Source organism: Periplaneta americana, chromosome 10, assembly GCF_040183065.1.
Source record: "Periplaneta americana isolate PAMFEO1 chromosome 10, P.americana_PAMFEO1_priV1, whole genome shotgun sequence".
NCBI lineage: Eukaryota > Metazoa > Arthropoda > Insecta > Blattodea > Blattidae > Periplaneta > Periplaneta americana.
In genome coordinates this window covers 17227384-17253944 of record NC_091126.1, presented here as the reverse complement: position 1 = coordinate 17253944, position 26561 = coordinate 17227384, and the positions used below count along the sequence as shown (strand labels likewise).

Below are 26561 nucleotides of genomic sequence, written 5' to 3'. Positions count from 1 at the left end.
GTTTACCATAATTTTCTACAATTTTATTTCCGTCCTGTATATTCAGGTACACTGCATGTAGGACTTACTAGGGCCACTATCACTGTCTTCTGATTCCACTGAGACTATTTCACGTCAGAACCTAGCACAATGACATCTTATTTCTTACTGCCCATACACTATGACGAAACACGATTGGCACAAGCAAGTACCATATATAACAGGCTGTTCCTTGTTCCTGTGTATGTACACAATAGGCCCATATATTGAATCTGTTTATTTCCTTTTTCTGTTATGGGGTTCTCAAAACATTACAACCAACTTATTATTATTACATGCTTACGTGGCTACAGTAATTATGTTTAGACTATTGAGAGGAATGGAGAGACCATTTCTCTGAGATATTTGGAAATAAACAAAGGAATGTTTGTCAACATCATTTTTGAATAGCCACAAGTAATGGACACTACGTGATTCCTTGTCGCTATAATAATGTTTACCAAGATCAAGTTGTCATGTCACCTGGACTTGGAGACATAAGAGAGCAATGTTTACAGATATATGTTTTGCGACAGTCGACTTCTACAGTAATTGTAATACAGAAGTACTACATGCAGAAACTACTATAAATGTATAAATGAAATATACCCGTAATACTGGAGAAATGTATATATAAAATTTCATTGTAATAAATATTTAAAATCCTCTCCACTTGACATATTTTACCCTCTTTGCCGATAGGATCCTACATTTTACGCACTATCCGCGGATCATACATGATACCAAATAATTGCACACGCACGATCCATATTGTATGGTTGGCAACACTGCTTCGGAAGTATTTTATACATAGTGGTAGCATTGTGTGTAATTTTGAAACAGGGACACTCCGCCTAGAAAGTAACCGTGGGGAAATACGTTCACAAAGTAGAAAGATAAAATATAATGTATTTAAATTCTGTAAAGAAAAAAAGAGTGGTCTAGCTATTCCTCTGAAAAGAGCTGTGGAAAGAACAGCAAAAACAGGGAAGAGTGAAAAATCGGTGAGGAACATAGCAAAATAATGCGAGAAAGCTATCATTTCGGACACACAATGTATCCCTAAAACACAGCGCACGCTCCGAGTTATTCTTACATGTCTCGGGTAGGTAGGCTACTGCATCTTTGCAAGTTATGTACATGCTCTCTCTCTTCCCCTCCACTCTCCGTTCCCACCTAACACACATATAAACATGATAGTGGAGCCCTCGGGGAGCAGCGGTATTCCTATTTGTCCCAAGTAGTAGTTATAAAATGAGGTCAGAATTATTCTAACAGAATCCAGATTAAAAATTACTGAATTTGAATGATAACTGATAAAGAACAGCTTTTCTTCCACATATTTCCCTAACATTTAAAGTAAAATAAATCAGCTTTCTGATACACTGTGTCTCCACACCATTTAGCACATTGACAACACAAATAGCTTTTGTTTCATTGCTACCCACTTCCCTGTAGGATGGTTATTACTTACTGTAACTGGAGTTTTGACAGGTTCCTCTGAATGAGCTTTTCTCGGTGTGGTTTCTTGCACACTTTCAGTTGGAACACTTGGAGCAAGAGGTGGAGGTGGTGGTGGCGGGGGAGGTGGAGGTGGTGGTGGAGAGTGGAATGCAACAGGAACAGGAGCTGCCGGTGGTGGAGCCGTACTAAGGGGAGGAGGTGGCGGAGGAGAGGACGGGCTTTCTGGCACCAAGCTCGGTAACTCTGGTATGGCAGGCGTTGTTGACACAGATGGGGCAATCATTGGTCCCAGGTCCATACTGTACCTTAGGTCATCTGCAACACCTGTAAATATATAGTTTAAATACCAACTATTAACATCTTCATCAATGATCATTCTCCATTTATGAGTTGAAATATGGACAGCGAATTTTAGGGTCGTAAAATTCCTTAGCACAGCTTTCTTCAGAATTAAAGTGAAAATGAGAGTCCTTCTGTGTCATATTTGTAACCTAACTCTGTTTTTAATTTGAAGAGTGAATATACAACATTTATAAGGCCATTTCACACAAAAACCTGACCAAAATCATTATACTCATATTGCTTTTAAGGTAAAATGTATTCTGCGTTTTAAGTGCCCCACCTTAAAAAAAAAAAAAAAAAAAAAAAAAAAAAAAAAAAAAAAAAAAAAAAAAAAATCTGAGTTCTTCACATATGCATGTTACAGAATGTCATTAATGGTAAAATTCATCCACAGCTGTGGAGTAATGGTTAGCATGCCTGATTGTGAAATGAATGGGTCTCGGTTCAAATCCTGGTTCGGGTTTTCTCCGAGATTTCCCCTTAACCACTTGAAGAGAAATTACTGGGTAACTTTCGGTGTTGAACCTCGGACTCATTTCCCCTTCATTAATTTCAACTTCATATATAATCTCCAATACTTTCAGATCGACAAAATTCGGCAGACATCGTACAGTGATTTTCCTACAGATGTCATCTGTCTGGGGAGCTACCAGTGAGCTCTATACTAAACTGGAGGCACAACTCAATGCTTCAAAATCGTGACGCGAATGCTGAGCACCTGAGCATATTGCTATCTCTTTCTAACATAGTTTTGTCCTTGTCTCTCTTGCAGTGAATGCTATCGTACACAATAACAGTATTTTTATTGCTTACTGCACATGTGCTACATGAACCTCACGAAGGACTCATTGAAACACATTAGTTAGAAAAAGAGACAGCAATACCCTCGCCAACATGGCGTCTACAGTCATGTTTTCAGACAGGAAAGAGCATTGCAGTGGTACCTCTTGTTTAGTATAGAGCTCACTGAGAGCTACACAGTTCCCAGGGAGGCGTAGGGGTTGCCACAGCATACTACACCACATCAGGTAGTGTAGCTCCCTCGGACAGATGGCACCTTGGTGAGTTGGAGTACATACAGTGTTGCGAACTTCAGGACAATATTAGAATGCAAAAAGGTGTAGTACGTGAATTGTGAACAGATGCCATCGATCTGAGAAGGTGGCAGAGAACATCACAGGGAGACAGAGGGGCATTCCTGCCTTCTTTTTCTTCTTAAATTCATTACAAGTGTGCTTGACAGTACAGGCTAAAGAATCAATCCATGAAATTAGGTGACAATTGTGGTGGCAATGTTGGTGACAGCACTAATGGCAACAGTGATAACAACGATGATTATATTACTTAAATATTAATTATTCAATTTAATGACGTTTTCACATGCATGCATTATTCATTGTCATTGAGACTGCATGGTGAATGTAGGATGCACAAGAAAAAGGCACTCATCAATATTTTCTACATTTTACAGAATAGCTTTTTAAAGAGATGAAATAATATTACCAGACCGTACATGGAAATATTTAAAAATGTAAATTTTTCGTATAATGACCTGTTTTTCATAACCAACTTTAAGAAACTATCTCAGAATGACCAAAAAAAGAGACTAAAACAAAAGAATCATAAAAAATATTCTGGGGTTTTAACTAAGACAGTACCTTATGGTTAGTGCACTTCATATTTTAACTTCGTTATTGAAAGAAGCATTTATAAATATTGTAAAAATGTAAAGTCATATTTTTTCAATTAAATCAAAATTTTCAAGTCAAATTCTCTTTTTTAAGAAAAGTAGTACTAGTAGTTCATACTGTTAGTGTACATACTGTGAAAAAAATTACGCACCTTCCATTTCTTGCGTACTGTTCACAAGACATATATAAAAAAATGAATGATAACTTAGTCATTCAGAACAATATAGGTGAAAACTTGGAAAAGAAAATGAACGGTGTACTTCTGAATGGCTCGAATTTCTATTTCATAAAGTTGTTACTGTATGTGTTCAATGTAACACGAAAGATTACCTGGAAGGTCGGGCAGGTCCAGAGGAACATCTATTTGCGGCACTTCTCCAAGACCAGGAGAATAGAAATAATTTTCCCCTGCTGGATGATCCAACATTTCTCTTTGTGATATTGAGAGGGGGGCTGCTTCCATACGCTGTTCCTCTTCATCTTCCAAAGCTTTGCGAGTCTTGGTCACAGCTCCCAAGGGATCCAACATAACATACTGCCTGTATCTAGAGTTATGAAAGTGACATTAAAATAACAGTACCATCTATTCACTTTCTGCTTATCGAACATTAATTATTATTTAAATTATATTACTGGAAAATGTAACATGTATCTTTGTTAACAAAAGAGATGCTTCTTAAATAACAATTGAAGGGGTGAGAATGAGATAGTCCAAAGCCACACTTTTAACAAAAATGTTTTTTGTGCGAATTAATTTCTTATACATATGAGTAAAATGAGTAAAATATCATAAAAATTACTCAACAAATTAGGTAAGTATACTCTGAAGAAATTATGATACCACACCTAATAGCACTGGACACTGAAACTTCAATAATGTTTTGTCTGTGTGGCTTAGGACTGTATCATTCTCACCCCTTCAATTGTTTATTTTTTTAAATTAGCACGGGAATTAAAGGAGCAAAATCAAGTGGTCATGTGGTAACTATGTATGCCATTAGATCAGCGGTTTATTTGCTCTAACACAACAGAGAAGAATACAATTTTAAGGTTAATAAATATTCTTGGCATGTCTTGCTTTGAAAGGGAAGTAAAACTGAAGTTTTCATGCCTCAGATTTGCCGCCCAAATCAAAATTCAACTCTGTTAGCTTTACAATATAAGCATATCACTGAGAGTAATAAATTCCACTTTCCAGATGCCTCTACCTCAGAAATGAAATTTGACAGTGTCAAAAGTAGCAGAATTCAGCAAAGTCTTTTAGTGATATGTCGTGGCACTAGTAACCAGACAATCATATCCAAAATTGATCTATTACCAGAGTCTACTATGTACAGTCGTGAAGCTTGAGGTGATTTTTTGCAAATCTCGTGATAAAGCGCTCCAAGCGGTTAGCAACTAGAAAAAATAGACTGTCCACAGTCGACTTTGGACTGTGTCGTATTTCCATCGAGTGCTAGCTCGTTGCATATTTCACATTGATGCTTGTGAAATGTTCGTTATTGGTTGTAATTAAAATGTTAATGGCTAAAATACAATAATTGGAATAATAATATTTTACTAGAGACGTAGAAAATTTAAGTTTGTTTTAATGAAATTTATTGATCACATTTTATTTTCAATTCTGGTGGGATTATTATTGCTTAGGCCTATTTTTTTCAAAGGATATGTTTTTAATTATAGCTGTTAATTTTGTTGTTATTTTTATTTGTTGCTTTACTAGAGACGTAGAAAAAGTCTGTTACAATAAAATTTATTGATCACGTTTTATTTCCAATTCTGGTGTGATTATTATTGCTTAACCTCATCCCACTTTGTTAACTACGTAAGCCTACACTACAAGTACCGGTACGCGTAAGTTACTCCATTAATTCATATTTCCATTATTATTGCTGTAAAGGGAAATGCAAATTAATATTTATTGGTTTTATAGTTAATTATCGCTATAATCTTGAATGAGTGAAGCGATTATAGTAAATTTCAGTTCGTTTTACACAAACAAAAATAATATTAACCTATTTCTTGCAGGTATCTTCGAGTTTATGGTGGAATTTATTATACTTCATTAAAATGATAAATTAACTTTATGCATTTAATATTTCAATAATGGAAGGAAGGTGTTAATTTTTCCAAAAGAACACGACAACGAAAGTGTAACATATTTTGTCGTCTGCTAGGAGAGAGATCTGCGATGATGAGGCGATAGTAGCGATCCTAGTGGTGGGCAACTACCCATGTTTGCATTTTTACCACATATTGAGCTTCGCGACTGTATATAGTAGACTGTGCTATTACTTTCAACATACTGCACCAATATTAGGTAACAGGAATAATAAGAATTTTTCATCATGTTGTAAGTATGGTGTTAGTCCATTTCTTCAGAAGGCATATGATAAATGTGAGACAAAGTACAATACTCATAGTCAGTCCATATTGTAAACATGACAATATCCGAAGTACTGTTCCAAATTGTAATCTAGTTCTAACCTCATTGCAAACTGGACATAAAATTTGTACCTACACACGTCATTGTTCAAATTCCTCAGACCAAGATGATTACTACTTTCACCAAGAAACATAGCGGAAAAGTGTTACAAATCTGACCTTGACCTTACAAGGGAATGAAATTGCTGATACTCCGGGGAAAAAAATATACACAAATATCTTATGATGAAACCAAGAAAAATAGTTGCAGATCAATTTTGATAATTGTTGGTTGGAAGTGACTGTCTTACAGATTAGCTCTTCAGACTGAAACTAATTAAGGACAACTACTGCCTACTGTGAAGGAAGCAAAATGCAACTTTAAATAAAGAACATCTATTGGAGTGCAGTCAACTTAACAGTGGTGAACAGAATAATCCTAATTTAGTGACTTTATATTGGGGAAACTAAGGAGAAAATTAAATATCAATATCCCAGACAGCTACTAGCAATCAACTACATTTTCGTTTTATTTTGTCAAGGCATAATCTCAAATTTAGAAATGAGATTATTCTTAATTCAAGATGTATTTTACTGGGGTACTGAAACAATATACATACGGATTTTCTGATGTGTTGAATAGTAGGAGAGAGCTGATAGAATCCAAGTCCTTCGGTAAGCTACCGAGTCCTTCATCTGGTGTTATCTCAACATTTCTTTGCGTGAACTTGTTACTGACTTTTACGTGATAAAACTGAAGTTTTTCCTGCGATCATTACATAAAATCACACGTTATTACTGAAATATTTACTGCAGATATTTTTTAGAATCTCAACTGATAATGTAGAAAATGATCAATATAATCTTACTTCACATATAACATGTACCTAGGTATGAAAGAATGACTAGTAAAAATTACGTGGACGGAAGAGCTTATTTCACCATAGTACTATGAACATTGTAATTGTATTAACAGATTTTGCAATACAATTTTTAAACTTTGCTCATATAAATTTCACTTTTTTTGGGAGGTGAAATTCCTATAGAACCGTAATTTTTGTGGACAAATTACTACCGTATGCTTCATAAACTGGATTATTCTAAAACATCCTACACAAAACATGAACAATCAGAAACTGTCCGTGAAAATGCAATAAAATGTTTAAGAAAATAAATGCCTTAATTCGTTCATGAAAGAAATTTGATTGAAGTGGTATAGTACATGATGTGTACCACCACAAGAAATGAGTGTTAACTGTCATGTTTGCAACCTTAATTTTATCCTTTCTTTACTCTTAATATTACCGTATGTTAAGTTACACTTATGTTTGTCAGACATTAAAAATTATTGGCAGTTGTTATGAATCAAGAAAAACATTAAATAATAATGTAATTTACATATCACTCGACATAAAAATGGTGACTATTTCTGTTTTTAAATTATATTTTGTACTTTGCATTTGAGTATGTGTGTTAAAATTTGATATTACTGTTTTAATATTTACGAACTTTTTATTTTCATAACAATAAACAATTCAAAATCAATGATCTGCAAAATTGAATGTAAAGCATCCAATTTATTAAGTTTGTGGTGTATTAATATTGTTATTACACCACAAGAATTTTTGTAGATACTGTTCTGTCAGACAAATTCACATGAATTACGGTAGCAGTTCCAATTATAATCACTCCTACAATATGATTATTACTAAAATTCAGAGTAAACATAAAGAAAAGTTGTTTCAGAACAAGATGTAATCTGGAAGGAAGGTCTTGTTTGTAATTCTCTAATCTCTTGATGTCATACTGGTCTCGAAGTGAAGAGTAGCAGCAATACATGACAAACATTCAAGAAGTTCTTAAAGTATTATCGTTAATGGTCGTGCACAGAGAAAACATTACTCATTAGATTTTTTACGTATTAATATTGGTAAGAAAGAAACATGTTCTGTTCCAACCAGTACTGACTAATATAAAACGCGAGTCTTGACCAAAGAGACTTATATCTACTGTTAAGAGCAAAACTGGTAAAAGAATATGATCTCCCAAGATTATCAGTGTCCTTGTGCAGAATTATTAATCACTAACAGCTTGATGAAAACTAAGAAACTAAAAATTCTGTAGCTTGCATTATATACAGAGAGTTCCTATGCAGACCTGTTACAGGTAGTATTTTTCTGTCAGCTTAATGGCAGTAGTGTGGAGCTAACTGGTAAAGAGTGGAGTGGAATCAGTATGCATAGGGCAGCATGTACAGACTTGTCCATATGCTGGTGTATGACCACTCATGCCCGCTAATAGATTTTGTTACATAGAGGTTGGAGTAGGAATGGTCTGCATAGAAAATCTCTGTATAGTATGTGCAAGCCTAACAAAAAAAACGGGTCTATATGACTATGAGATATCGGTAGTATATTTATGAGAATATATGTTGGCTAGATTGGGGAATGGGGTGATGTCATAAGATTGACGTCATCGGTTAGTAGGGTTACATTTTGTGTTTGCGGGTAAATATAGAGGTTGCTGTGGATTCCGGTGGTTAGGTTGGTATAAGTGTAAATTTTATTGGTGGTTGGTACTGGTGAGGTTTGAATGGCGTACCGGTAAAGCATCTGTTTGGATGGTGTGTAAATCATTCTATTATTTGTTCAATTCGTGAGCAGTTGTGCTACTGGTGATCTGTTTGGCTATGGAGTGCATTGCTGGCCCAAGAGGAGTGAAACGGAGGGCTGAACAAGGTCGACGTATGTGAGAAGGTTAGAGGGTTAGTTGAGGTGATATCTCAGTGACGTGAGGTCGACGTATGTGAGAAGGTTATAGGGTTAGTTGATGTGATATCTCAGTGACATGAGGTCGACGTATGTGAGAAGGTTAGAGGGTTAGTTGAGGTGATATCTCAGTGACATGAGGTCGACGTATGTGAGAAGGTTAGAGGGTTAGTTGAGGTGATATCTCAGTGACATGAGGTCGACGTATGTGAGAAGGTTAGAGGGTTAGTTGATGTGATATCTCAGTGACATGAGGTCGACGTCTGTGATAAGGTTAGTGGGTTAGTTGAGGTGATATCTCAGTGACATGAGGTCGACGTATGTGAGAAGGTTAGAGGGTTAGTTGATGTGATATCTCAGTGACATGAGGTCGACGTCTGTGATAAGGTTAGTGGGTTAGTTGAGGTGATATCTCAGTGACATGAGGTCGACGTATGTGAGAAGGTTAGAGGGTTAGTTGAGGTGATATCTCAGTGACACGAGGTCGACGTATGTGAGAAGGTTAGTGGGTTAGTTGAGGTGATATCTCAGTGACATGAGGTCGACGTCTGTGATAAGGTTAGTGGGTTAGTTGAGGTGATATCTCAGTGACATGAGGTCGACGTATGTGAGAAGGTTAGAGGGTTAGTTGAGGTGATATCTCAGTGACATGAGGTCGACGTATGTGAGAAGGTTAGTGGGTTAGTTGAGGTGATATCTCAGTGACATGAGGTCGACGTATGTGATAAGGTTAGTGGGTTAGTTGAGGTGATATCTCAGTGACATGCGGTCGAATACTGTGAATTCAATTATATAAGTGCCGTGTATAGTGTCGAATTGCCGAAATTTCATCTATGGGATCATGTTGATGATATCCTATTTTGAATAAGAACGGATGGGTTGTATTCCAAAATGGGATGTTGTGAAATTGTTTTGCTGATATCCTATTTTGGATAAGAGCAGATGGGCTCTGTTCCAGAATGGGATATCGTCAATTTGTGTGATTATTGCTTTTTAGATAGTTTTATTTACTCGTCGTGTTTGTTTATGTCGGCCATGTTGTGACGTCACTGCGTTGTGACGTAACTACTGCCATGTTGTGACGTCATCGTTTGTCAAACTTGACGAAAATTAAGCGATATTCTATATTAAAAGAATCCCCAAAAAAACATATTTTTATTGAACACCATTCTTCAAATATACACACCTGAAGGACTTTACCCTCTAGTGGCATATGTCTACTTTTGATTTTTGCTGGGCATCTATTAAGTTGTAGTGGCACTTCTGATTTAAAGATAGATTGGTAATCACTGTGGAATTCAGAAGCAGGATATTTGGCACTAGAGAATACCTAAAAAAAAGCGAGAGATAAAAAATTATTTATAATGATGTATTTTGTTCCTTTCATAGAGGAATAAAAAAGGAAGTATCAAAAAGATTTTTAGTTGTATAGGATTTAATCACTTTCTGACAGTACCAAATTATAAGTCCGGATCAGCTTACTTAATACTCTAAGTGTGAAACCTAACCATTTTCCCCCTATTACTACATACGCTAGTGGATTATAGTGATTTTATAGATGTCAGGTTGAATTTTCTTTTATCAATTTTATTTCGAATTTTGAGTACTGACAAATACGGCAACTGACAATTATTTTCTAATTGTTATGTTGGCAGCAATAATTTTGATTTGCAATAAAGAAAACTGATGAAATTGAAGTATAACTAACAATGTGAAATTTGAATATAATTAATAATTAATTAGTAATACCGATATTGATATTAATATCAGTACATGAGTCAGTTGTTTTGCTTTGTGATTTCAATTCAACACTACATCCAGATAAGGGTAATTAAATAAGATATAACTTATAGACCTACCTAGTATGAAACATGCATGTGGCTAATGAACGGATTTTTATTTTATTAAAATGCGCAAGAGAGAAAATAGCATGGTAGCGACTTAGATTTTAACTTAAAATACATACGTACTTAAAATTTTTAAGTAGAGTATACATTACAAAGTGATATTCTATTTTCGGAATTTGAACTTATCATTTCACGTGATCAAACAAAATACATTTTTATGTTAGGTCTCGTGAATCGTAAACTGTTTAGTCAAAGCAATTGAATTTCATGTTGTCATAAAAATTACATTTTAATATTACATCATACTAACCTACTAATTACCAACATAATATTATGCAAGAGGTCCAGGAGGAAAATATACTCTTTCACAAATTATTGAACCATTTAGAAAACACCTTCCAACATAAAGGTGAGATGTGGCAAATAAGTAAGACATCATTATTATTATTATTATTATTATTATTATTATTATTATTACTTACTGGCTTTTAAGGAACCCGTAGGTTCATTGCCACCCTCACACAAGCCCGCCATTGGTCCCTATCCTGAGCAAGATTAATCCAGTCTCTATCATCATATCCCACCTCCCTCAAATCCATTTTAATATTATCTTTCCATCTACGTCTCGGCCTCCCAACTAACACTCTATATGCATTTCTGGATCCTCCCATAAGTGCTACATGCCCTGCCCATCTCAAACATCTGGATTTAATGTTCCTAATTATGTCAGGTGAAGAATAGAATGCGTGCAGTTCTGTGTTGTGTAACTTTATCCATTCTCCTGTAACTTCATCCCTCTTAGCCCCAAATATTTTCCTAAGCACCTTATTCTCAAACACTCTTAAGCTATGTTCCTCTCTCAAAGTGAGAGTCCAAGTTTCACAAACATAAAGAACAACCAGTAATATACTGTTTTATAAATTCTAACTTTCAGATTTTTTGACAGCAGACTGGATGATAAAAGCTTCTCAACCGAATAATAACAGGCATTTCCCATATTTATTCTGTGTTTAATTTCCTCCTGAGTATCATTTATATTTGTTACTGTTGCTCCCAGGTATTTGAATTTTTTCACCTCTTTAAAGGATAAATTTCCAATTTTTATATTTCCATTTCATACAATATTCTCGTCACGAGACATAATCATATACTTTGTCTTTTCGGGATTTACTTCCAAACCTATCTCTTTACTTGCTACAAGTAAAATTCGCGTATTTTCCCTAATTGTTTGTGGATTTTCTCCTAACATTTTCATGTCATCCGTATAGACAAGCAACTGATGTAACCCGTTCAATCCCAAACCCTCTCTGTTATCCTGGACTTTCCTAATGGCATACTCTAGAGCAAAGTCAAAAAAGTAAAGATGATAGTGCATCTCCTTGCTTTAGCCCACAGTGAATTGGAAACGCATCTGACCAAAACTGACCTATACAGACTCTGCTGTACGTTTCACTGAGACACATTTTAATTAATCGAACTAGTTTTTTTGGGAATACCAAATTCAATAAGAATATCATATAAAACTTCTTTCTTAACACAGTCATATGCCATTTTGAAATCAATAAATAACTGATGCACTATACCCTTATACTGCCATTTTTTCTCCATTATCTGTCGAATAAAAAGTATTTGATCAATAGTTGATCTATTACACCTAAAACCATACTAATGATCCCCAATAATTTCATCTACATATGGAGTTAATCTTCTCAAAAGAATATTGGACAAAATTTTGTCAACAAAAGTGATATTCCTCGAAAGTTACTACAGTTAGTCTTGTCCCCCTTCTTAAAGATAGGTATGATTATAGACTCCTTCCATTGTTCTGGTACAATTACCTTTTCCCATCATATTATTATTATTATTATTATTATTATTATTATTATTATTATTTCATTACATGGCATTGTAACTTTACCCTCTTTGGTGATAACTGGTATTTGTTGACAATACTGAAGATATGGCCAAATTAGCCTTTTAGGAACTATTCCTACGTGATCCTCACTATATGATTAAAATGTTATACATTCCTTCCCTTTTCATCCTACAAGGAGGGCGAAGTGGAAGAAGTTAATAGACGACACCTTTGAGAAATACAGTGCATACATTTTATCTTTCCACACTCGCATACAGGGACAGAATCAGCAGTAAGTAGCTGTGCATGCTGACATTCAAGGACACACATAGTCACTAATAAGACGGTTGTCTGTTATTATGGGGAGTATTGAGCTGAATTTCTGTGCATCAAGTCTCCTATTGTGAGCAGCCTTGAGTTAAGTTTCATTTCTCTGTTTGTACCTGTTGCATCAGTCATGGTTGTGTTTTGATACAAAATAATTCATTTGCCGTAACTTTAATAAAAAAAGAAAATCACCTGCTCAGTGTCATAGAGAATTTCAAGAACGTTTTCATGGGACTGATTCACCTGGAAAGACTACAGTTCATAAAATAGTGCATAAACTACAGGATCAGTATCACACAAGAAAAGGAGACAATGGTGTTATCACAGTCTACTATATACAGTCACGAAGCTTGAGTTTTGAGGGTGCTAGAAACAATAGACTGTGACAGTTATATTTTGCATTGCCTGTAATGAGACGATATTAGCGATCCTAGTGGTGAGCAACTATCTAAGGTTTGCATATTTAATACGTATTGAGCTTCGCGACTGTATATACTAGACTGTGGTGTTATGTTTGAACAGAGGAAATGTTGAATGATATCAGTGCTGCATTAGAACAATAGACGTGAACATATCTCACGAAGCTAGAACCAAAGCAGAGATTAGCCGTACATCAGCACATAATGCTACAAAATTACTACAACCTAGAAGACTAAGCAACATTACTGAAGCAAAGCTGCAAAGTGTGACTCAAAATGTGTGTAGACTGCCTCCGTGGTCTGTTGGTCAGCACGCTGGCTTCCAGTTCAGGAGGTTCCGGGTTCGATTCCTGGGCTCAGCTCTCGGTGAATTTTTCTTGAAGAAGAAGAATTCCCTGGGTGTCTAGTCTGGAAATTTGTATAAATGTGAGTGTGATTGTGAGTGTGCCGGGTTAATATTAATTAACCAATCATCACAAATATAAAAATACATCAGGAATGTCGCTGGGCAGTAACCTGAACACACGTTTCAGCGTCACATTGTTGACATGTAACTCCATCTGTTAGCACAACCACAAAGCATCTAATAGATGCTATAGAGTTACCAACAACGGAAAAAAAAAAAATGTATGTAGATCTACTACCTCTGCCCTGATGCAAATGGGGAACACTTTCAACATCGTCTTTGATAAATTATGTGTGTAGATCTACTACCCCTGCCTTGCAGCAAATGGGGAACACTTTCAACACTGTCTTTGAAATGGTAAGCATTTTTTAGCACTTTCACAAATTCAAATATTGTAAAAAGAAAACTCTTTTTTCTATGGTTTCTCTCATGTGTTAACTCACTTCTGTTAGTGTGGTAAGATAAAATGTATGCACCTGTATGAACAAATGATATGCCCAAGGACAAGGTAGGCCTAATAACTTATTCAAAAGATATTCTGAACTCCAGAAAAGATTCTAAAGAGGTTTTCGATATTCCAATACTCAATAATAATATGATATCTAACAATGCTTTCAACTACAGTAGAACCCCGATTATCCGTCACCCTATTAACCGATTGTTGGATTATCCGTCTGTCATTCTCTCCTTTTTTGTTGTAGAAAAAATATTGAGTACTGCACAATTTATTAGTACGTATTTTTTATATTACAGTGATATTACAAGCCTTTGCCCTTACACATTATGATCTACTGTTCCAGTGACCTGTTTAATTTCTCTGCAAAACGTCTTCCAGAAGTGCCAAAAGAATACATATTGTGCTAAGTATCGAAGAGAAGTGCATGTAATTGATTGGTTTTGGAAAAGAGGAACTGTGGTTCATCTCACATCGGAATACGAGATTTGAGTTACAACTGTGCGAGATTTAATAAAAAAATAAGGATAAAGTGTATAAATTACTTATGAGACTTATAGTTTTCCTATCTTTCCACAGAAATCCATCATAGGAAGTTTCCTTGACCCTTAGAAACCCATCACTGACAGTCATTCATTCATTGTTTTCTGTCACTGCAAACCCAGCATTCTCCAGTCTTTCCTATTTTCTGCTTTTCTCTTAGTCTTCGCATATGATCCATATATCTTAATGCCGTCTATTATTTAATGTCTTCTTCTGCCCCAAAATCTTCTCCTGTTCACCATTCCTTCCAGTGAATCCTTCAGTAGGCAGTTTCTTCTCAATCAGTGACCCAAACAATTCCTTTTTCTCTTCCTGATCAGTTTCAGCATTATTCTTTCTTCACCCACTCTTTCCAACGCAGCTATTATAGTCTACTTAAAACTTTTGATCCACTACCTAATGTGTTCAAACACATGACCACGGAGAAAATTACGGAACTGCATTCATTATGCAACACTTAATTTATGAAAGTTTTCTATAGTACGGATTATCCGATTTTTTCGATTAACCGTTCAGCCCACCCCCTTCATTACCACGGATAATAGAGGTTCTACTGTACAGAGATTATTCGTCACTGAAATTCAACATGGGCGAGAAATTGCCTACAAATCTTGCCTGGACTCCCCTATTAGGGAGGCAGTTCTTTTACGTGCTATAGATCTAAGACATGGGATCCATAGCTTTATTTCCCTTTTAGTGGAAGTCATACTAAGAATTTTGTCACCTCTGAAAACCCATCACTCATAGCCAAGTCTAAACCTGTGACCCTCGAACTCAGTGGTAGCATGGTAACAACCAAATCACTGAGAGTGGCCTGATGTTTCTAAAGGATAAGTAACGAAGTAAGAAATTTGAACCAATCAAATATTTCACCAATAATGTGCTGCTTTTTCAATTCACCCATAAGCTTCCCATCTGACAATTGTGACACTATCTTGATAAGATCCAAGAGTTATGGCTCTCTGTCAAGCCTTAGGTCTTTCCAGTCCAGGTTTTTTTTTTTAATTCAGGTCAATCTCAATTTTTTTAATTATTGTTGAGCTGATATAAGATTTTGCAAAGCCATTCAGTACCGGTAGCTTCTTTGTAAGAAAATACCGACCAAGTTAACTGGGAATATTCATTTCTCATATTGTTCTGTCAATATACGGTAGTACAGATAGTCAAAGAATTAGGGTGTTATTCATTGTGAAAATACTGACACTAGCTACCTATGATACCCAGAAATTAATATGTATAGAAAAAGAAATGTATTTCAGAAGACCAAGAGGAATGATGAGAAAGAAACTTCAGCCTCATATCATAACTGTAATTTGATATAGAATGGAACTTGTGAATTTTCTTCACAACATCAAGAGTAGCTTCTTGGGTAAAACAAAATAAAAGTAACGCATATAAAAACTACAAGTATTTATATAAAAAATATGTAGACGAATATAAAAATTACAGATATTTATAAAAATATAACATGTCATATATATATATATATATATATATATATATATATGAACTTAACATGTTAAGATAATCAACAACTGTATCAATAAAAAATTATTATACCATCAAGTGTTAATATTAGTCTTTCTCAAGCTTATGTGGGATGTTCCAACTATTACTATCATTTTAGACAAAAAGTGAATTGGATGAAATGAGATAAAAAACTGATAAGTAATTTTTCTCGTAAAACATTTACTTTAGGTAGCCTAATCCTTACCTTCGTTGCTTTACTGCTACCAGTTAGCTTTTCTACTTTCATTTTTGCAACTGACGCTCTTTTATGTAATGTTTCCAGCTTCTCTTTACTTTCCACTATTCGAGACTCGACTCGGGCAAATACATCTTTAACAACTTTATCTAGATAGTCTAAGGCATCTGATATTTGAAGAATAGTTTCCTCTTGTCTCAGATCTTGCTGAATTATTGGAACACAATACAGTGGATTGTCCATTTCAACACTCTGAAAACAACAGAAGTCTATATATATTTCAATTTTTTTTAGTTGGTTATTTAACAACGCTGTATCTACTACTAGGTTATTTAGCGTCGATGAGATTGGTGATAGTGAGATGGTATTTGGCGAGATGAGGCAGAGGATTCGCCATAGATTACCTGGCGTGCACCTTACAATTCGCAAAAACCTCAGGGAAAAAACCCAACCAGGTAATCAGCCAAAATGGGAATCAAACCCGCACACGAGCGCAACTTCAGATCAACATGCAAGTGCCTTAACCGATTGAGCCACGCTGGTGGCTATTTCAATTTAGTCCACCACTTTGGAATAGTGGTCAGCATGTCTGACTGCGAAACTAGCGATCCCAGGATCGAATTCAGGTGGGAGAAGTTGCCTAGTTGAGGTATTTTCTGCTGTTTTCCCTCAATCCATTAAGGGCAAATGTTGAGTAACTTTTTTTGGTGCCAGACCCTGGGTTCATTTCGCCGTCATTATCACCTTCATCTACATTCATCATGCCTACTTCCATTCTCGTATGTTATCCTATCATATGGGGCTAACAGAATTCGACCTCATGGGTGCCCCATTCTCAGAACAGGATTCATCATAATCGCCAAAAGGTATGCAGAGGTGCAAATGGCTACACATTAACATGCGCAGTGTTAAATGAAAAAAGGAAATATAAGGTAAGTCGGGGAAAGAAGAAAGTTTCGTAAAATTTGTTCATCTAAGACTAGATAGCAACACTTCCCACAGCATAGTAGGATTGCCAAATTGGGCAAGAAGTCGTGAATTGGGCTACTTCGAAATCTGTTTGCGACTAATTTTTATTTCAAATGATTTGCGAATTTTTGGGCTACTAGAAATTTTGGCAAGCGAAATTTGGGCGGATGAAAACTCTTCGTCATTTTTAAAATCATATCTTTTTCTTTCGTTTTTCTTTGAGTTTATATTTGGCATGACATGGTTTTCGATGTTTAAATCAATGAGTTCTTATAATAATCTACACAGTAATTGAAACACAAGTGAATCACCACCTATATTAAATCACGTGTATTCGAAGGGGCTCCACCATCCCCACTGCTTCACTTATCTGAGGAAGCTCCAGTGCACAGACTACATGCAATGCAATGCATTGCTAGTGTTTTACCACCGTGCTATTGGCTACTACATGTCGTCGTGTATGGAAGTAATAAATATAATGGTGTGTTTACTTTTGGGCCATCATAAAAATGTGTAACGACTGTTTATTTGAAGCATTAATTAAAATTACCGAATTCCACATGCTTACAATATAATATGAATGATTATATTACGTCTTTGGAATGAATTAACTGATGTATAGAATTAGAGTGAAGTGTAATGGAAAGATAAATCCTATAAATAATATTAATAAACCATAACTAGAAAGCGGAATTTTAGGCCCTAAAAGTGACATTTTAGGCGCCTAAAATAGGATCTTAAACTCCTTTATTTAGGCTCTATAAAATAAAAAAATTGGGTTTTTTTTTTTGTTAAAGAATGTCACTAATATAAGATTCAACATTTCTTTAACGCAAAATTCTAGGATTAAAAGAAACTTCCACACATTTCACGTTTTACAAATGGTGAGAAAAAAGGAAGGGGTTATTATCTGTCTTGGAGTGTAAGAGAATGCTTATTCGGGTACAACCAAGCGAGTTTGTGTTAAATTGCTGACAGACAGAGGAAGATATAATAATAATAATAATAATAATAATAATAATAATAATAATAATAATAATAATAATAATAATAATAATAATAATAATAATTTGTCCTGCAGGAGTTCTTTTAGATGCCAGTAAATCTACTGAATGAATCTATCGCATTTAAGCACACTTATATGCCATTGACCTGCACCGGGATCGAACCCGCAACCTCGAGCACAGAAGGCCAGCGCTATACAGACTACGCTACCCCGGCCGATTGAAAGTTAAAATATTAGGATTGAAAGATTGTAAGAATGTGAAGGAGTGGCCCGGAGGTACTTCTCTATTGTATTGTTTACTGCTAGGAAGGAGTTGTTGTTATCCGTCTTGGAATGCAAATGGTACAGGATGTTAAGAAAAGCAGTAAACAGTTACAAAAAAAAAAAAACTTAAAATAGGCACTAATGTCGAAATAGGCATTTTAGGAACTATAACATCTCTTTATTTATACCTATATTTTAATGAAAAATGTAAATATTAAATCTCAAGCCTGTATGTATCAAGAAAAAAAAAGTTTTTGCATAAATTCCGCTCTCTAACCATAACATTTAGGAACCCAAATTAATATGAAGCCATATGAAAAGGGTACATATTCTTACTTGTTTAAAAATATGAAACATAATTGATCGTGTCGGGATTCGAACTATCGATTTTTATTTTTAGTAGGTTATTTTACGACGCTTTATCAACATCTTAAGTTATTTAGCGTCTGAATGAGATGAAGGTGATAATGCCGGTGAAATGAGTCTGGGGTCCAACACCGAAAGTAATCCAGCATTTGCTTATATTAGGTTGAGGGAAAACCCAAAAAAAAAACACCAACCAGGTAACTTACCCCGACCGGGAATCGAACCCGGGCCACTTGGTTTCGCGGCTAGACGCGCTAACCGTTACTCCACAGGTGTGGGCCTCGAACCATTGATTATATTTGTATACGTATTTTAAATAGTAACCCCCACATATTTTAATGTCTCCTCAACATAGATACGTAATATTTAAACAGGAAAGAGATACGAATATTTCTTCATGGTATGAATCATGATTTGTTCCAGCACGGTTCGGAATCGATTCTGAACTGCCTGTTCATGCGCAGTAGCTCAATGTGTGTTGCAACAAGACTAGAACTGATTCCGAACCAATACTGAACTCCCAGTCTTCTGTTCCAACGTGCTTTATAACTCATTCGGAACGAGTGAAATTGGTTCTCGATTAAGAACAGAACTGGAAATTCTGAACTGTTGACGCAAGCGCAGATGGCTTAATCTGAAGTTAGGTTAAACTGCTTCGAGACTAGGCTGGTTGAAAAAAAAAAAAAGTCGATCATGAGTCATTTTGAAGGTGATAGTGATATATATTGTGTGACGAATTAAGTTCAGAAGATTAATATAATTTTAACATAAGAAAAAAACTCCGAAGGCCATGAAAGAAACGTTCCAAAAACGTAAAATCACGAACTAGTTCTGACACCGTACACAACTGGCGCATGCGTCGAAAGAAGTTCGGTATTATAATAGCATAATCTAGTATATAGCCATGAAGCTTGAGTTGAAGAGGGTACTAGGAACAATAGACTGTGCCGATACTGTTTCCCATTGTATGTGATGAGGTGATAGTAGCGATCCTAGTGGTTAGCAACTATTTATGGATGCATATTCCTTACGTATTGAGCTCCGTGACTGCATATACTAGACTGTGATAATAGTTCGGAACGCGTTCTGAATTGCTTGCTAGAACAAACTTCCAGGCTTTTACCCGGAGCATGCGCAGTGTGGCATTCTTTGACTTCGAAATACTCGAGCCACTCAACATTTCTGTCCCTTACGGTACATTCCGAAGTCGCTTAACAAAACATTTCCCTTCATATAAATTTCATTTTAAAATTTGCTTAAAGATCTTTCTTAAAAAAAAAAAAAAGACTAAGTACGCCCGAGTGTTATTTAACGGTGATCTCTCAACTATTAGGTCATTTAGCATTGGTAATTTGTATTACAGTTGGGGAAACCTCGAAAGAAAAAAAAAAAAAAGAAAACCTCTACCAGATCAACATGCAAACGTATTACCACCTAAGCCATGTCGGAGGCCTACTTTAGGATCGTGAGGCTCACACTTTACATGTGAAAGCATACATTGTCAGTAGTGTCAGTATTTCAAGTACTTCAATTCAATTAAAATGCATACGCATAGAATATAGGATGAAACAATAACATTCCTATTTCTACGGCTCTGAGAAGTGATTAATTTTATTTTTAACCTTTCAAATAGGCCAGATTTCTACAGCATTATTGTAACTCTCCATAAAAAAAAATACACCAAAGGTGGTACAATTTTCTTTTGCTTCACTGGCTTCTGTGAAATGTGTAAGTGATAAACATGTGATTTTAGTTTGCAGGCGCAAATACTTTCAACTTTAAAAAATTGTTTTTTAATTACTTGCATATTCTACTGCACTGTTGTGGATTTCCAGTACGTGTCACTAATTACGAACATAGCCTACCAGAGGTTCAGAGCAAATGGTCAGTTTCCTTAATATTGTTTCCTGGATCTCTTGAGAGATATATTAGTAGCAGGTGGGGGGACAACAGTGCATTAGAATATAGGCTACAATTTATATGTGCAAAGTATTTGTGGCTGCAAAATAAAACCACGCGTTTATCACTAGATACATATCACAGAAGCCAGTGAAGCAAACAAAAAAAATTGTCCCTTCTTTGGTGTAGCTTTTCTGGAGAAATTTTGACACGAAATATCCCTGTACAGAATATAAATTTGTAAGACTATTGTGGTACCAAAATTTACAATTAAACTGCGTAAGTTACACTTGAAACAATAAGTCATTGCAACTGGTTGGAGAGATAATGAGGTATTTATTTATAATCCAAACTTCAGACTAACATTTCATTCTTCATTTTTGAATGCACATATAAAGTCTGATGAACTATTAAGTTATTTAAATTAATAAATAATTTAACAGTTATCAGTAACACTTAATTTCATGACAATCAAATTATGATTTATGTTGTGAATTTAAATATCAGAAACTGCAAAAAAATGTAAATCGCTGCATTTTGACATTTTAGGTTATGTTTTCGTAACAGCATAACCTTAAGTCATAGAATAAAAAATAAATTCTTATTCTCTCACTTGAAAGACATACAAACACAGTCATTCGTATGCAGTAAGTTATTTGTATTATTTATTTTCAAAATTTGAAACCAATGTAGCTACTTATCTTCAATTGAAATATATCTTACATCTCAGTACCCACGTCGTAATATTACAGATTTAATTTGTTTAACGTAGTAGCTTTTCCCACTAAAAGATGGAAAAAAATTGTTATTTTCTTGTAACAGTTCCAACTGCTCCAGTTCCTTGAAAGTACCAAGTTCTAAATAACAATACCATATTCAACTCCACAAGTGCACAGTGCTATCTGAGAACATATATGTTACACAATGTACATAGAGGGCTTAGGTATGCCACTCCGAAGCTTGAAGCTCTCACTGGCTACACGACCTTGACGTCACCTGGTATGAAGTGAGCAATGCTGCGGTACGCGAGGGTTAGAAGTGTTGTCACGGTCAGTGCATACAGTCACGAAGCTCAATACTTACTAAATATGCATTCATAGATAGTTGCTAACCACCAGGATCGCTACTACTGCCTCATCACAGACCCTTTCCATAGCAGACGATAAAATGTACTGTACTTTCGATATCGTGCTCTTTTGAAAAAATGAACACCTTCCTTCCACTATTGAAATATGAAATACATAAGATCTATATATTATTTTCATATATATATATATATATATATATATATATATATATATATATATATATAGACAGGGTGTTTCAAAAATACGGGACATAATTTCAGGTATGTATTTCCTACATGTAGGCAATCAAAATAGTTCATTACAACATGTGTCCGGAAATGCTTTATTTCCGAGTTATGGCCTTCACAACATTGAAATTCACCGGAACGTTTTTCTTTCCGCAGGTCGTTGCCGTCAAAGGAGACATTAAGATGACACTCTGACAGTTCATTCCGAGGCGAAGGTTACATTCAGTACTTGGATCGAAGGTTTCCTGATCGATGGATAGGTAGAGGTGGCCCAGTTGCTTGGCCTCCACGCTCACCTGATCTGAACCCTCTCGATTTCTACTTGTGGGGCCATTTAAAATCATTGGTTTATTCGTCTCCGGTGCCTGATTTGGAATCCCTTCGGAATCGAATTGTGGCATGTTCTGAGGACATACGCGATACTCCTGGAGTTTGGGATCGTGTTCGCAGGTCAACGAGACATCGATGTGAGGTCTGTATTCAAGCAGGAGGTGGAAATTTTGAACATCTTCATATGGAACTACATTTAGAGAAATATATGTTACTCATTATGCATTCCAACTAATTTATATGGATGAAACGCTACCCTTCATGATCCGTGTCAGTTCTTAATATCTGCGAAGACACAGGATTTGAGTGCAGTGTTTTCTTGCTAGGCAAACCTAAAAGTTCATTTTTCAAATCCCTTCCATAATCTCAGAAAGGAAATGCTCGGAACATACGCGAGAATTGTCTGGATTAAGCCTATCAGTGCGCTTACAACGAGAAATCCTTCTGGAAATCTGTGATACAAAACATCAGCACTTTTAAACTTTACAGCACAATAAATACGGCTTTTATCTCCTCATTCTCAACCAGTAAGACATCTTAACATTTGAGAAAATCACAGAAAATTGCAGCTATATTTCGTTTGTAACCAAAATCTAATAATGTTTATGCCGATTTCCATTGTCTATATTCTAAAGCAATGGAGAAAGATGTGTCAACAGATGGGAGATAAGAAAACAGCGGATTAGGAAGAGAGAGGAAAGCTAAGCTACTGTCTTCCTTCGACGAGTTTAGCGTTGGGACCTGTGGTATTCTTGCCATCGGTGCGGGGGGGGGGGGTTGCAGGTAGATTCTTTTGTTGCTACAACCAAGCCGAGCGGAGTGGGGAGTATAACCACAGTCTAATAGTAAGTATTAGACTGTGGTATAACTAAAACGTCTTTGGTATTAATCGTCCAAAAATATGCAGTCTTCAGTTTGTAGTAGTGTGTGAATATTTCATATACTGTACACATTGTTTACCTAGGCATATATGGTTTTGTTATTAATATATTAAACATATTATTCCAATTTTTGCTCAAACATCTCCCTGATGTGAGCTATGTTAATATTATATGAATTACTCATATTAAATATTTCACCGTTACAAGTCATTTTTAAGGAAACATGCTGTGGAAAAGTTTTTGATTTTATTCTATTGGAATTTTAGAATATGTGTGATTGGTATCGTGAAAAACAGATTCCTATAATGTCATGCGAAAATCATTTATTGGTGATATCTTAAAACACAAATCAAGTAGTTTTACTGCTCAAGTGAGTTCAGCAGTACAGTATATTTAATTTGATTACTTTACAAATTAAATTCAGTTCTACTACTCACTAAATTTTATAGTATGATTCTTCTTTTCATTTATATTATTGAAGTTGTATTATGATTTATCTTTTTATTTATTTCATTGTGCTTGTATTTCTGGTGATGTGATGGCCTAAACTTCACCAGAATAAATAAATGAATCAATTAATAAGTAAATAAATAAATAACTAAATAAAAATTTCTACAATACTTTTCTTCTCTGAACACGTAAGTACGAATGGTTGTATCTCTATCTCGCCAAAAATACGTTAGAAAACTAACAGGCATACTGCTTTCGTAAATTGGGCGAATGTTTTCAGTATGATTGTATCTCCTTCCAGACTGCCGCTCTCACTGTTCCCTCCCACTCCAGTACCGCGCTAGACTAGTAGGAACCGCATTCCTCTCAGCTCTAAACTCCTCAGAGGATGACAGTATATAGCACAAGATCGGTACATATTAATTGGCTCGTAACTTTTTTCCCGTTAGATGGCAGCACCATTTAAAACGTCATCAGTATCCCTCGAATTCGCAGCAGCCTTTCCATGTGGTGAACTGATGCAGGAACCAGTGTTGTGTAGTTACAAGCCGGAGCCATACGTCGGCAACACTGTAATTAACTGTCACCCGGAGGCCGACCGTACAGGACACGTGTTTGTGCTAATGCCGATTTTCAATATAATTAATGCTACAATATAAGTGTGTGTCGATGGAATTATGTTTGCGGTCGTACCAAACGTTAATTGTTGATGTATTATCAACTAAATGCGCGTTGGTGATAAAAAAAAACAAGACAATAAATGAAAATAAAATGGTTGCAGTCTTTGGGAATTTTTACGGTTATTGATGACAAAGTAATTGACTATTCTACTAAATATTAAATATTATATAACTACATTTTTATAGTCTTATTTGTGGTTTGTGTGTATCAGAATTCTAGCCAAATTGTTGGGTCTCGCCTTCTATACCAATAAAGTTACGCCGTTGGTTTTCAAATTCATTGTAAACAGCTATTTTGTGATCCCATAAATGTTGTAGTTTTGTTGAAGATTCGGAATGCCTGCTATACATCAGAACTACCTATAATTTGTAGATGCATATAATCACTTTGTTGGTTTTCAAGGTTTGTTTATTAATATTATTTATTTTGTAATAAATTAGGCATAAACATGTTTCTTTTCACTTCATATTTTTTAGAGGATTTAAAGTTCATTGAGTTTACGCTAATTTACACATACATGTACTTAATAGATAATGTTGCGTTTTGTTACGTATTATGTTGAAGGTATGTTTTTTTTTATTTGTTCGTAGATTTTTTTACTTGGCTTAACTGTATTTACATCCTCATACTTTTATTATAATATGTATGTCAATAGTTTCTTCTGTTTACATTTTATTTTAGGCCTATTTGCATAATTTACATTCTTAACTTGTTTTCTGTATTTATATTTATTTAAAATTATATTTTAAAAAGTTTACAACAAATAATTTAGGATAACAGTATTGTTATGGTGACTGGCCAGGTTCAAACTAAAACTGGCTTCCTGGACATCTGAAATATTTATAGAAAAACACGACATAATCACATGAAATTAAAATGCATATGATATCCTACACCTTTCACGACAGAGGTGAAACAACATTAAGCGGCAAAACATTGTCAATTTACTAGCCACAAATTTGTTGACTGAATGGAACTTAAGAATACTGCGTAGGAACTTACGTCTTTATTGCATTATTGATTTTATTATTTTCGGTGCAAGGAATATCTTTTTTATTTATTTATTTACCTTCGTACTATCAATAAAAACATGTTTTTTTTTTGTAATTATTTTAAGTGGCAGCCTTTGTATGTAAGTAGCCTACTTACGCCGCATTCTGAAGTACGTATAGCTAATTGATTGCAATAAAACACTATTTTCGAACCCGTAATAATTTACATCACTACTCTGAATTTTGATCTTACCTTTGTGCATGAATTAATATTGAAAAAATACGCGTTACGTATAACGAAAGCAATGAGCAAACACAATATTACTTTAAAATCTTCCGCCTCCACTCTGCGTTGCCAAACCGAGCCCCTACCACGCCGTAGCGGAGAAGTGAGAAATATGTTCCCAGATTGAAGCAGCGGAAAGCCGCCATTTGTAGGTAGAAAACGCGTGGGATTTCAAAACCGCTATTTGAACACGAGCCGTATTGCGTATCCGAAAGCTAAATGGAACAAAACTTCCTTTCCGATATACCTTTAATAACATGTTTCTGCTGTCACCAGAGTTGCTAGGTTTTCTGCGAGGGAAATCGGGATATCAGAAGCTTACTTAAGACATTGGACTTATCAACACTTTATTATAAGATTTATAATTGTTTTCTGCAAAGTAGTGTTTGCGTGCTTTTAATGTAATATTTGCCTACTTGAGAAGCACTAAAATACGAAGGACACACAGTACAGTGATTACTAAAGGCTAATCGTTTTTTCTTTTATTAACCACGGATATGTTTTAACCATTCGCTACTAAATTAACTTTGCAACTTTTCTTTTTCGGAACCGGTACTGCAACAGTACATCTGACGATGAATCCATGTTTAAACATAGTTCACTAAACTATAAAACGCAGCAATTGTATGAGTCTCTTATTGGTGTAAAATACGATATCAAAACGCTATCTTTTTTACCACTCAACGCACCTAAACTACACAATGGTTATTAATTGCGAGAGCAGCAACTAGGTACCGAAACGGATTAATCAACAATGTGGTAGAACTAGGGAAACTATTATCTTGCGAGTAGAGTTGCCTTACGGCAATCAGCTGGGTTACCTCACAGACTTACTAAATATCCGCTTGTTACCTCTATG

The 26561-nt window shown here is 35.3% G+C and overlaps 1 protein-coding gene across 5 annotated transcripts in view; it reads right to left on the bottom strand.

Annotated features, from left to right (window-relative positions):
- wash (WASH complex subunit washout) overlaps positions 1-21763 on the bottom strand; it is a 44400-nt gene extending 22637 nt beyond the window's left edge. Inside the window, exons 1-7 of one of the 5 annotated variants that reach the window (XM_069836969.1) lie at positions 21639-21754; positions 21491-21551; positions 16273-16515; positions 9894-10037; positions 6560-6705; positions 3846-4060; positions 1493-1806 (exon numbers count right to left, since the gene is read on the bottom strand). In XM_069836969.1, coding sequence (XP_069693070.1) covers positions 1493-1806; positions 3846-4060; positions 6560-6705; positions 9894-10037; positions 16273-16506 — 1053 coding nt within the window. In that variant the 5' untranslated portion in view covers positions 16507-16515; positions 21491-21551; positions 21639-21754. The other 4 variants (XM_069836966.1, XM_069836968.1, XM_069836967.1 and 1 more) reach the window with 4 other exon arrangements.
- Positions 21764-26561: the final 4798 nt, after the last annotated feature.